At 35.2% G+C, this 13,727-nt stretch overlaps 3 protein-coding genes across 5 annotated transcripts; 2 read left to right on the forward strand and 1 right to left on the reverse strand.

Moving 5' to 3' along the window:
• The first annotated feature begins 823 nt into the window (after positions 1-823).
• LOC132111375 (stathmin-4-like) lies at positions 824-5,926 on the forward strand. Of its 3 annotated transcripts, XM_059518601.1 has the most exons (8): positions 832-1,018; positions 1,370-1,589; positions 3,127-3,185; positions 3,315-3,410; positions 3,571-3,776; positions 4,408-4,599; positions 4,855-4,872; positions 5,372-5,926. In XM_059518601.1, exons 3-8 carry the CDS (start codon positions 3,173-3,175, stop codon positions 5,378-5,380), a joined length of 534 nt encoding a protein of 177 aa, XP_059374584.1. In that variant the 5' UTR covers positions 832-1,018; positions 1,370-1,589; positions 3,127-3,172; the 3' UTR covers positions 5,381-5,926. The 3 variants fall into 3 exon arrangements, with proteins under 3 accessions (XP_059374583.1, XP_059374582.1, XP_059374584.1); XM_059518600.1 differs by lacking the exon at positions 5,372-5,926 and having other exon boundaries at positions 824-1,018; positions 1,370-1,599; positions 4,855-4,984; XM_059518599.1 differs by lacking the exon at positions 5,372-5,926 and having other exon boundaries at positions 826-1,018; positions 4,855-4,984.
• A 70-nt stretch (positions 5,927-5,996) lies between these two features.
• Positions 5,997-7,288, reverse strand: LOC132111377 (interleukin-17F-like). Its single transcript, XM_059518602.1, has 3 exons — positions 7,205-7,288; positions 6,883-7,088; positions 5,997-6,679 (listed from the first exon to the last, which is right to left on the reverse strand). The coding sequence occupies exons 1-3, from the start codon at positions 7,247-7,249 to the stop codon at positions 6,445-6,447; spliced, it is 486 nt and encodes a 161-aa protein (XP_059374585.1). The 5' UTR covers positions 7,250-7,288; the 3' UTR covers positions 5,997-6,444.
• A 4,730-nt stretch (positions 7,289-12,018) lies between these two features.
• Positions 12,019-12,959, forward strand: LOC132111378 (interleukin-17F-like). Its single transcript, XM_059518603.1, has 3 exons — positions 12,019-12,051; positions 12,231-12,397; positions 12,737-12,959. Exons 1-3 carry the CDS (start codon positions 12,019-12,021, stop codon positions 12,957-12,959), a joined length of 423 nt encoding a protein of 140 aa, XP_059374586.1.
• The last annotated feature ends 768 nt before the right edge of the window (positions 12,960-13,727 follow it).

Here is a 13,727-nt window from a genome sequence, read left to right on the forward strand (position 1 = left end):
TTCCTGTCTCTGTTAATCAGTTCCAGCACCTCGTTTGCTGCATCCTTTGCTCTGTTGCCATGTGGAAAACCCTGTATGCATGCACACGAATCTCCACCTAACAGACAGCTGGATGACATCATCGCTAGAGCACTGCCGTATCCCCTCCCCCTGTGGCCCCCTTCAGTGATCACATCCAACATATACGCAACCCAATGCTCACCTCCAACTTATATGGGTGGGTGATCCTTTCTTGCACAAATTATGCACTTATATATAATTTCATTGTATTGTTAACTGCAAAAATGTTTTTTTATGCAATCTTTTTTTTTTTGCATTTACCTATGTGCATTGAGTTTCTTTGTTCTATTCACTAAAGAAAGACATTACATCTCGGTTTAAGATATATGTAATTTAGTTTCATTTGGTAGGGTAAATGCCTGACATCAGTGTTCTTGTTGCTACTGGGAAATAGGTACAGTGTGTTCTGTCCCGCCATATTCAACATTTATGTCAGACCGCTGGGAGTATTTCCACCTGCCTGAGAGACCTCGAAACTGCAAATAGGTTCATATAAGCGCCTTATATGGATGCTGAAATCATCAAAGAGTTCCCTGCACATTACTGGCCACATTCTCACAGCAGGAGAATACTGCTGACAGTCCTGCATATGAACTTGTTCTAAACTTTTATGATTTTCTTTCTCTGTTGAACATAAAAAAAGACATTTTGAACATTTATGCAGGCCATATTCAAGCTTCTATGGAAAACTACTGTGTGAACAGGAGGTTGTCAGTCCCAAACAATGACAGTGTGAATTTATATTACAATTTTGGTTGTAAAATCAGGTTTTTTAAATAAAAGGAATGCAATGTTTTACAAGCTGTGTTTGAAACTGTAAAAACACCATTAATTGATTTGGCATAGGACCAGAGCAACAGATTGACAGACTGTTCAAACAGGCCCGGTCTGCCCAAGTCCAGGCAAGCATGCTGGCAAGGTTGCTGTGTTATAGTCATCAACGAGACCTCAGCCATGAGTGAGTGAGAAGATGACACATAAATCCCTGTCCTCCTCCGTTTTTAGACATGACATTTCGAGCAGCTCCCAAAACCAGACAGAGCTGGTTTAGCACACAATGCTGCATGTAATTCTAAACTGACTGAAATGAACAAAAAAATGGCATGTAAGAAAGAAAAGTAAATTAAAGCAATCTCCATGCTAATTTTGATAGCTCCTGTAGCCAGATTTCCATAATAAAATATTAAACCAAAACATTTAAATTCTATACTTGTATAATATTTCTTGCCATTTTTTAAAAATTAAGCACAAATAATGTTTCTTCTGCATAAAGCTGCAAAATCTATGCCCTTTCTTTCTCTGAAAACAGCTTTCAACAAAGAGTTAACCACCCCCTATCTGCACTCCTAGCCATTCCAGCCCATCAGGAGCCGGCATCCCTTTCGACCAATCACGGTGCTGGGAGGTGATGTCATGCTTTATCTAGCAGAGGTGGTGCTGATGCTGCCAGGTTGAGCATCCAAACAGCAGCAGACTGTCGGACTGAACGTGAGAGAAGGACTCCGACAGAATATCACAGCACTCTGTTGGTGAGTTAAGGTAATATTATATATCATATCAGTTGTTTACTGTATTATTCTTTTGCAGGAAAAAAAGGAGACTGTTGGACTAAAGTTTTCATTCACTATAGCAAGTTCCATTTATTCTATTTTTGTTCTGGTTTTAATAGCGCAGAAATCAAGTTTGGCATTCCTTGTTGATTATGTTGCATTGCAGATTTGCATGCTTTCAAGAATTAGCGCATGCAGTCGAGGTTATTAGACTTATCTATATCCATAAATGCTTATATAAGCATGATTTTACTGGGATTTACAACTGTATCAACTGTCTTATTGGCATATCAGAATCAATTTAGAAAATAAAATAGTGGTCACATGATATTGTGCTTAAAAATTATGTTAGTCTAAAGAAAAGATGTGCACTGCATAGTGCAGAGTACATTGTATAGTCTTGCAAGGTGAAAAATAGCTAGGTCCTGCAGTGAGCGTGCTAGTCTGCACTGTGGGTGGTATTGAGAGGTGAGATTGAATATGTTAGTGTGCAAAAGGCCATGGCCCCTTCATAGAGCAACACTTCCTTCGCTTTCAAACCAACAAACGTTTATTCCGATCAGAAGGATCAAAAGGCAGTGGGAGGTTGAGAAAGTGACTTGCTTTGCAAGAGCTGCAAACAATTGCTTGTGAAATTTGTATTTGTTTAAGGTACACAACAGTGCTGTTGAGTTGTGTTTCAAAGCATGTATTATTTATTATATCAGATGTATTGCTGTCATTAATAATAAAACAGGAGGATTTTTCATTTTGTGTGCAAGCAGTGTGACAAGAAATATGATGCACATTGTCCTATAATGGCCTACAGAATCAACATTTTTGCTCTTTATGCTATCAATTGACCACTAAAAGTGTTGAAATGGTTTATAGTATAGACCCATGCACTGATTATGTAAAAACGTTTCAAAGAAGTTAGCAGGTGCAGAGATCGTGAGCGTGGGAAATGAGGGGGCACAGCGAGGGCAGAGGCAGGATGAACGAGAGAGACTGATAGAGAAGGCGCGTAGGCTGAGAGACGATCATAAATCCTGAGCAAACCAGATTCATGTTCTCTTTCGTGAACGATTGCCATCAAGTATACTTCTATTGAATTTATTTGTTCCTTGCATTGTTTTGTGGATTCAAATAGATTTGATATAGTATGCATAATCTTTTGTGCTTAGATGTAGCTGTGTGATTTTCTTACACGGCAAACAAATCATTTACTTCAGGATTTTTTTGTTGTTGTCTTTTTGAAAAAAATATCTAACCAGTATCTAAAAATATGTAAATGTCTTCTGAGAATATATGGTAATTTGGTTTTTTAAATATATCTTTATTTCATTATTATTATTTCCTTTTTTTTAGGCATAAACCCCCTTTTTAATTATGCTTAAAAAAAACAGAGTGAAGGTTTGGTTTGGGCTTGTTATTTTATAATCTTTGCTTGTGGGACCTTTATGTGAGGACAAAGACATATCCAGAGGAATCGATGGACTTTGGTTTCTGATTACATCATCTTTTCTCTCTCCTGCAGGATCAGCTCAGTTTGAAACGCCTCAGAGGACTCAGAAAAAGGAAAGATGACACTTGCAGGTGCGTGTACATTCACCTGCTTGTTCACATGTGAACTTGGGAGTGTTTAATGGAGCTGAAGAAATGATGTGTGAGCACATGGCATAAGTGATGATGTTACCTCAAAATAACTCTGTCTCTCTCTTGCAGCATACAGAGAGAAGATGAAGGAGCTCCCTCTAGTGTCTTTCTTCTGCTCCTGCATCCTACCAGAGCCTCAGGAAAAGCCCACCAAGAAAACACAAGGTACCTTAAAGGTCTCAAATTGAAAGTTTTTTCATGGTCAAGTGAACCTACAGTAAATGGAACATATTGTAATTACATCTGTTCTCATCCAGTCAAGTAGATTCAAATTAGTTGCATGAATAAATATCAGTCAAATCAGAATTGTTGCTCTTCCGTTTAGATGTTGTGGACCTCAACCTGGGCATTATTAAAGACATGGAGGTGATTGAGTTAAACAAGAGGTCATCGGGCCAGGCCTTTGAGGTCATCCTCAGACCTCCATCTTTTGACGGTCATAGGGAATTCCATCCCACTTTCCCACCTCGCAGTGACCCCTCGCTGGAGGAAATCCAGAAGAAACTGGATGCAGCTGAGGAGAGGAGAAAAGTGAGGAACAGTGATGATTTTTTATCTCAGTATCACTTAGTTAGTTGATGTCAGTAATCAGACATGTCTAATTATTATTGCTTTCACTTGCATATCTATAACTGAGATATAGTTTGGATTGCTAATTTGAACTGAAATAGATGCAAGACAACTTCAGACAGATGTTTAAAAGCTAAAACTTTTAAATAATTCTGTTTATTATAAATTATAAATATTATATTGTAAATAATATAGTATTATTTATATACTATTATGGTCTTCTAATATTTTGCATTAGCTTTATTTTTTATTATTGTAGTATTCATTTGGATTTTATTTTAAATTTGAGTAATTTTTGTGCTTTTGTAATATATCTATCTATATATATATATATATATATATATATATATATATATATATATATATATATATATATATATATATATATATACACTGTATGTGTTTGTGTGTGTGTGTGTGTGTGTGTAGCCTTGATTTTTTTCTTTTTCTTTTTCCCTTATTTATCTAATATTTACATATATATTTTATTTTCAAATACTAGTATTGATTTTTATATATAGTGTTTGAGTAAATATGCTTCTATCTGAGTCTCATACCAAGTTACAAGGAATCTTCTGAATTATCTCCTCAGTGTCAGGAAGCCGAACTTCTGAAGCACTTGGCTGAACAGAGAGAACATGAACGAGAGGTGGCCCAGAAAGCCATAGAAGAACACAACAACTTCATCAAGATGGCCAAAGAAAAGCTGGAGCAAAGAATGGAGATTAACAAAGAGAACCGGGAGGCCCACATCACTGCCATGCTGGAACGTCTTCAGGAGAAGGTACGGTCTTTACATCCTAACCCATTTCCATTTCTAAAGTTGCAGTATTACTACTGCATCACTAATGGCACAAAAGGGAATTGCAATCTGCTCAGCTGATGGCATAAATTTAGGGTGAGACCATCTGAATATAACTTTGGAAATAGGCATCCGTTTTGCGATTCCATTTGGTGCCACTAGGTTTTTTATGGGCACTTTAAAGTTGAGATCGAGCTATTATTTAATAGTTCTTCTTTTTGTCTTGTGTTTTTCCAGGACAAGCATGCTGAGGAGGTGAGTAAAAACAAGGAACAGATGGAACTGGATTGGCAGTAGAATGACATGAATAAATAGCATTTCTTGTCTAGAATGTTCAAGAAAAAACAACCAAATAATGCCTAGCGGGCATTTCTTTAGTCTTTAGTATATAATAGCTTTGGATGTACTGATGGGATAAAGATAATGAACGACAAGGAAGATGAAAATTACCAAGATTGCATGTATTTGTGTTGTACGGCTGTGAACTAGCTGTTTGTGCATTCAAAGAGGTGATGTGTACTTAGTACTGTAGTTTGGCTTTGTATTTTTGTGTCTTAGTGTCTGTTTCTTGCAGTAGAGGAATCATTAGTAGAATATTTGTTAGTTACCTTACAAATAGTGTATTAAATTTGGCCGAAATCAACAGTTTTAATGCTTGCATGCCACTTGATAAAACTTGTGAAAAGCCATTTGGTGTGTTACTGTGGCTTTTGTCCTGTTATTAATTGCTTTATCTCTGAACTTTATGTTCCAGGTGCCTTGAGATCTTCTCACACTTGCTGATCAAATGGGAGACCATTGACCATAGGATTGACTATCATGCTGAGCTTTTTTAGCTTGGATCATAAGAGATTATGACTCTGAAACCAGATTATGATATCACTATATCATTGTAAGGTATGATGGCCATGTTGTCAGATGAAAAGACCTGGCTGGCCAGCAAAGATTGTGATGGAATCTTTACTACCTTTATCGGAGAAACGCAGAGATTGGTTTGTCTCTGCGATGAGCTTGTATGCCAATAGTGCCAAAAATGAGTGAATGTGAGTGGTAACGTTTTTGTGTTTATGAGTATCTGAATGACGTTTGGATGGTTTCATGTACTTTAAAGCCCATGTGGATGCAGTCAGTTCGCCTTCTGTCCTGTCTTCAAGGCTCTATTTTTGGTAAACTGCTCAAGCTTTTGCCGCTGTACATATGTTCACTTGCCTCTTGATCAGCTGGTGTCTGATTTGGCTATATTCTGTACAGAAATTGTGATATATTTTTAAGGCAATTAAAGGACTTCTGGTATAGTTTTGTCATTGTGACTTCCTCATTATGGATTTTGAGTTGAGTTGTAAAAAAAAAGACCATAAGAGCAATATTTGTCTTTTTTTTTCTTGTTTATTGTGTCAGTCATATCCTTAAAAACACATTTGGATCAATAAATAAAAAGTTAATACAAAACATTTGAATAAAAATATAAAATAAAATAAAATCCAGTGAAAATAAATACCATACATTTGAAACCACATGTATAATGACATCAATAAATTAGATTATTATGGATCAAATCAGATGAAGGTTTTAACTCATTATTCAGATATCAGCAGTATGATGATGATGGATCGAATTCTTCTATTTGTCAAAAACAAAAACAAAAACAAATATATAATCATGAAATATCATGAAAATAAATAAATATCCCACATTTTGCGAACATGTACATGATACCATAAATAAATTATAAAGTCATAAGTCTTCAGCCTTATGCTCCGGATTTGTAACACTGTAACGCTAATGATCAAACATCTACAGTATTGTAACTCCATAAGCTCTCACATTCTAAACATGTTGTACATATGGACGGACGCAGGTGCATCCCACTGCGATGGTCTTGTACTCGAGTCTCAAGGAATAGTTGTGCTTCTCTCCTCGAATTTTCCTCAAGACCATGATTTGGGTGTAAATAGGTTTGGACTGGAAATCCTGGTCCTCAGTGCCATCTATCAGACATCCAGTCAGTGAACACTTCGCCACTGCGATGTTCGAAGGGTACAGGCTCTCATCCTGCATAAACCTATGAAACAAAATTAATCATGTGGAGTTTTAGGTTTGTGTCGCAACAGTCGCATTCTAATTATAACAACAACAAAGAAGCGCATGTGAATATGATACAGAAATGACGGTTCATGATCACAACTCTTACAAATAAAAGTTCCTAAAGGGGGTTTCGCATTGATGTCGTAGAAGAACCAGAATCTTTATTTTTAAGCGTCTTACGTGTAGGTCCATGGAGAGATGGAGTCGTTGTTTATTGGAAGGTTCGGGCTGGCCGGCGATTTGAACTCTGGGTCCAAGATCAACCGGTATGATGATGATGGATCCGATTCTTCTGATGACTTGTGGTTTCCTTTCTTCGGAAGATGTTTTGAAGGTGCTCCCTCAGCTCCAAATGATATCAAAACAAGCCCCATCACACAAGCCACCTGTGAAACACAGACACGTCATTTCAGATTCAATTGTATTAGCATGGCGACTTCGGCAACATAAATTCTTAGGAGATAGTTAGCAGGCCGTCTTCGAACATTTTAGCAATACTCACAATGAGGAACTGGATGTTTAGCGCTGTTGACATAGTTGCATTCATTTGACCCGTTTTTTTTTTTTTCTGATGTCTTCTGTCGGTCTTAAGTCTTGCTGCTCTACATTTGCAGTGGTAAGTGCAGTTTATATAGAGAGGCCTGTTCGTGCATTCACACTTCCTGTGATGAATTCTCCCCATTGATGGAATTTTATGTTGTTATATTCAGCATGTCAGCAAAAATCACTTGTGTATTGTCACTGCAGTCAAATATCACACTATGCTACTATGTGGCTGACAAATTTTGCATTTAAGCGATATGATGCAGTTATACTTAACATTTGTATCCAAAAATATACACTGTTTACTTTCTTTGTATAAGATATAAATGTTTCTTCTGCAGATTTTCAGAAGACGTCGCGTCACCATCATAATTTTTTTATCCCACAACCCTGACTGTTCTTCTCGCAATTCAGATTTTATATTTTGTAATTCTGAGAAAAAAAGTCAGAAATCTCACGATTCTCACAACTTTCCTTGCCAGAATTGAATCTTCTTCCCAGAAGAGTTTATATCTCACAGTTCATAACTTTTTTATCTCACAATTCAATTCAGTTCTGGAAAAAATCATGAAAAAAAAATTTGCCTATTGAATTTAACCAACTGGACCCAAAGTGATTTTTAGTGGATGTATGAAGTTATTGATTTAATCTGGACACATTCCACTAACGTTTTACAGCCAAAAAGAGTCCTAATACTTTTTGAATTTATTTTTCTTTTAGTAAAATATTTAGTAAGTCTTTTTATTTCACATAAATGCCATTTGGTTCGATAGTTCGTTATGTAATGCAAAGAAGTTCATACATTTTGTGTTTTTGAAGTGTCTAAATATATGTTGTGCCAACATATTATTGTTTTTTCAGCATAGCAACCATTATATCCTAACATAACCTACTTTTACTGACAGCCGTCCCATATGCACTCAAATCAGAAGGAATATATTAGTATGATCAATAAAGTTCTTTCTGGTTGTGATTCTGTCCACTATATGACAGCTCTCAAGTTGCCTTCTGTTAATGCCAGCGACCTCGATTGACACAGTTTGCAAAAAGTCATATCCGCCCCAGTGTCTGTAATGGCTTGCATCTCAGCGATGCACAGTTTCCCACCGGTGCTGGCTTACGATTGCTTCAGTTGCAGAGCAGTTGTCATCTTACCCTCTCCTACACTGAAATTTCTAAGGATTGTGGTAGAAAGGCAGGGGCACATTTTCATGACTCAGAATTGAGGGCTATGCACATGCAACTGACAGTAATCCAATAAAAGTAATCCCCCAAAACAGTATAACAGCTTTAAATACATGCATTTTAAAAGTGTTCTTGTTGTGAAGATCAATAAAGGATATTCTCTGCTGTAAACCTATAAGCAATATATACTTTGTTTTATGATTTAAAAATACTTAAAGGAACAGTTTACCCAAATGATGAAAATTCTGTCATGTTGTTTCAAAACTGTTTTTCTTTATTTCAAAAGAACATATTTTGAAGAAAATTGGGATCTGCACAATATTGGACCCCAATGACATTCATTGTATAAACAAAAAATAGACTATATGTTCCAAAAAAAAAAACTTACAGGTTTGAATCACCATGACAGAATTTTCATTTTTGGATGAAATATGCCTTTTAAAAATACTATGCTTCATTATTTTAGACCACTAAACCCTGAATGTTGCCAAAACCCGTTTAAAATGTGACACAGGCCTCTGACCTACTTCTTGGAGTATCAAAGAAGGTCCTAAAATCTTAGATCTCCTTCTTACTTAATCACGAAAAGGATTTCAGTTACTCATCGTCCAGGAACAGGGGCTTTTGTAGTGACCCACATAAGACCACATATCTGGAGAATCTTAAAAAGAACTGAAATCTCGAACCTAAATTTCCACGATAGTTACATTATCACAATTTCATCACTTGTGAGATTATTTCCAAATCCTACTCTGGATTTTTACTACCGAAGGCTTATTATGAATCATAATACAATCTTCATTTTAATGTATTTTTTGAGTTACAGAACCAGCACTGCTATTATTTATAACTGATATTTAATTTAACATTGCCAACTGATTAATCACAAACTTGGGAGAACCATAAAGTTTCATATTTATTTAAATTAGGCAATGATGAAGTTAATCTAAAATGCATAAGCAGCTCTAAGGCTTCCCCCCAAGCAATTAGTAATATTCTTATTTCATCACAGTGGTCATACTAATGGTTTTCTTTAGCCATTCAGTAAGTGAAATCCTAATAATGTATTTTATTGTGGTGAAATTACACAATACAGGGCCGACTGATGTGACACAAAAGATCTTTGCTATATTTTCCTTTCATCAAAAGCAGAATGGTAAAATGAGGTCAGTGATTTGCTGAGTAGCTTCCGCTCGCTGTGTAAATGGTTTGTCATCAATCAGTTTGAAAACGAGTCAAAAAAACCTACAAAGAGAGGATTCCCGCATTGGGAGCCGACCACATCAAAGAAAGGCATAACGGTGACATAACACTGGGTTAAGCCACAGGGCAACCATGAAAAAACTGCCCATTGATAGACGTCACACACTCATGCTGATCAATTGTCAACTTTGCAAAATGTGGTTTCATCATTTTTAAATGGCTGCTTTATTATTCCAAAATGAAGCATTTTTTCTATAAAAGTTGTTTTTAAGACATGCTTTTCCAAATAAACTTACATTATGAATAATAAGTTTATACATAATAAAAGAGAAAAAAAACCTAATAAACCAAATTCAGACTACCGACAAAAAAAAGAGCTGTGTTTGCAACCAAATGTGAACGGTTATGTGGGTGGTGAAAATAGGCCGGTTTGCACTGTAGCTCTCAGATGCCACTGATCTCACCGCAGATAGACACTGTATCAATGAAACAATCTATCAAGAGCACTTCTTACTTTGATGTTGGGATAAGATCTCACGCATCCGTATATACCAGCCACAACGTCTATATAAGAATAAGCATGATTTAACATTTGCATTGACACTTTCGACATGGCGGAATTTCCCGAGAGACTCTTGAGATGGCAAATAGCTTAATGAGAGTCAATCACTTTAGATAATCAACTTTTGTTATTGATATTTAGCATGTATTTGATAAAGAGTGCATATTTTGTTTTGTTTCGTTTTGTTTTTTGCATTGTTTCCACTTATTCAAGCAGTCACAAATATTGTTGATACAGGAGCATTCATTAATGAATAGTTTTTGGCATTGTTTTGGTTCAGTACTGGTTTGAATCAAATGAGAATAATGTATTGACAGTGAGTAAAAGTAATGTTTTACAATTATGTAACAATCACTTAACAGCTTTATACAATTACATTCTGCTCTTTCCCTTATAAAAAAAATATTTTGTGGAGATTGCAAACCCAGCCTCAACAATGTGCATGTGATGCAATGTGTGCAAATGATCATGCAATAGTTAAATATTCCAAATTCCATGCTCCAGGTTCACAGCTAACAAAAATATGCTCAAAGACCATTTTGCTAAGATTCCTACTAAGTTATGAAAACATTATTTCTGAATGTTCTCTGAACATGTCCAGTTTTTTCATTGTTTAAAAAACGTTTTTTCTTGGTTATGCGGTGTGGTTCAAAATAGCTTCTTTTTAAGTTCAACAAAAGAAAATTAAATGCAAAAATTTAACCCAACCATTAGGTTAGTCCATATTTGACCAAAAGTTGGGTTGAAACAACCCAGCATTTATAAAGAGCATGTTATAAACAATGAGGGTGAGTAAATTATAACAGAATTTTCAACTTTGGTTGAACTATGCCTTTAAATAACAACCAACAAAGTGTTTCTGATGAAGTTGGTTCACCAAGGTGGTCTTCCTGACTTAGCTCTCTAGTGAGTGCAAACCAACAAACCGTGGTAGAATACAAGCATCCAATATGCTGGTCTTTTGTGCTTTGTCAATTAGTTAGAAAGCAGGAAATGCATGTTCATTTTTGATAAGAAAAAATACATTCATTTATTTGGCACATTAGGATTACTGTAGTCTTCATCAACACAACGGGGACCAGTTAATATTCATTAAATTATACTACAAATTATACCATGACCATGAGGAATCAAAATTCTCACAATTAAAAACATGAATTCTTATATTTTTAAGATTATCTTGCAAGAGTTGTAAATAAGTTGTAAATAAAACAAACATAATTGTACATTTTAAAAGAAAATACTATTTTGGTCTTTCTACTTCATGCTTAATTTCCAGTGTGTTACTTGTGTTAATGTATTCGATCATTATTACAGATTTATGACATTTACTAGCAATTTCTTAGTGAAAATAGTTTCAAAGCTGTTTTTTCATCATATTGACTGCCATTAAATCAATGCAAGGAGTGATTACTAAAAGTTTCTAAATGAATCTCAAAACCCTAATCAGGAAAGACACGACCAAATAGAGTTTTCGAAATGTGACAAAAAAAATTTTTTTTAACAGAATCCAAAATCTTGATAACTCACCCAAAAAGCCAGATTATTACGATTCATAATTTTTTCCCAACCAAAATTCGGTCACATGGATTTGCAACAATGCCAACATAGACTGATCTTTAATCCGTAGCTCAGATTACTGGCAATGAGAGGAAAAATGTAGGTCTGAACATAGAAGCAATCACCTATCAAATGATCTGATGAGGGAATCCAGGTCAGAGGTAGGCCATATTATCTATGCAATCACGATAAAGCATTGCATAAATATGAGGTGAACAAGAAACATTTTCACACTGCAAGAGAATAAGAAGAGGGCATTAAAGATGTTTCTGAGCTTCTTCAATGTTAAATACATGGTGAGATGACCAAAATGTTCAAAGATATTTTGCAGTAGTTTAACTAATAGATACGCTAACACTATCTGCTTTCTTTACTAAAGAGTAAAATCTTAATTATGCGTTGTGACGAGAAGAGGCCTGAATCAATATATTTGATTTTAGTGGAATATAATAATATATAATGATCCTTCTTTCAGGTTTTGCTGGGATGTGTACTGGCGAACCTCACATTTGCAAAACAAGGGCCGAAAAAAATATGTGACACTAGTTTGATGATTTCCAGTGACTTAAATGACTCTCCGGATACGGATGCGGAGGGAAATGGCAACATCCACAACCGCTCACTATCTGCATGGACCTGGATGTGAGTTGCAAAGACACAGAAACAAATTAAACATTGACCAATCTCTGAAGTGAATCAAAAAGTAGATTAGGAGTTACAGAGGTAGAATGATGTTGATTTCTGCTTAGTGCTTACTGTCAATGAAAATAATAACACTAAGTGTGATCATGGATCAGGAATCAGATTTATTGCTGTGTTTGTGAGGTTAACCTTAAGTTAGCTGTAGTGGCTACTATATAAGCATTTTTAAGATATAGCAGGCTATGTGACGTCAGTGTAAAACATCAAGTGAAGCAGGTCTTGGTTAGTTCTGTGGGTTTTGCCTCAGAGAAATGAGCTTCTTGTTTTCTTTACTTTCAGACCAAAGATTTCACCACACAGAATACCTCAGGTCATCTTTGAAGCCCAGTGCAATTCAGAATATTGCACCTTTCCCAGTGGCATGGATATGAGACTGAACTCTTTGCCTATTTATCAGGACATCCTGGTGCTGAAACAGGATACTGAGGAAAGGAAGTGTTTCAGGGTGACTTTTGAGAGAGTAATAGTGGGCTGTACATGTGCGTGGGCCAAAACCTCCTAAAATTACTTATATGTTAGAATGAACTTTGTTATTTGTTCCAATGAAGCTGATACCTTTAACTGATTTTAAGTTATTTTGCAAATAAAATAGTTGCAGAATTAAATTTGTATTAATTATTTGCATTTATTAATTTAGTAGACACTTATTATACTTGTGTATTGAATATTAATAAAATATTTAAAATGTTTTGACAATACATTTTATGAAACATAACACTTATCTATCACTGATCTTTATTGTGCACTCTCCATAACAAACCGATGTCTTGATGTTGTTATCTTAACTTCTGAATTATGGTTATTTCAAACTTTTTTACTTAAATGTTTAAATAGTAATTGGTTTTGGTGGAAAAAACTAAATAAAGACTTCAATAAAAAACATCGCCCAGCTAATAAAATATGTTCTTAAAATGATATAAAAAAAATTATTTTATTATTATTTTTTTTTTTTGGTTATGCACACGTTAAGGGAACACTTACTTTTATGGTTTTGCTAACATTAGGGGCACATTATTTTTTATTTTCTCTGAACAATCTGATACCATGTTCCGTGAATGATACATAAATGTTTTCTTGCCACATTTTGAGAAAATTTGAGTTTTTAGTTATTCTGAAAAGTTAACATTCTGAGAACATTCCCATGTTAGTTTGATGGCCTTTGCTGTACTATACTTGCATACTGCAAATTATACACAGACTGTATGAATTCATACCTTATCAACAGTGCATATTAGTATATTATCATATTAGTATAGTATCATATTAATAT

The sequence above is a fragment of the Carassius carassius genome, chromosome 31 (genome assembly GCF_963082965.1).
Source record: "Carassius carassius chromosome 31, fCarCar2.1, whole genome shotgun sequence".
In the NCBI taxonomy this organism is placed as follows: Eukaryota; Metazoa; Chordata; class Actinopteri; order Cypriniformes; family Cyprinidae; genus Carassius; species Carassius carassius.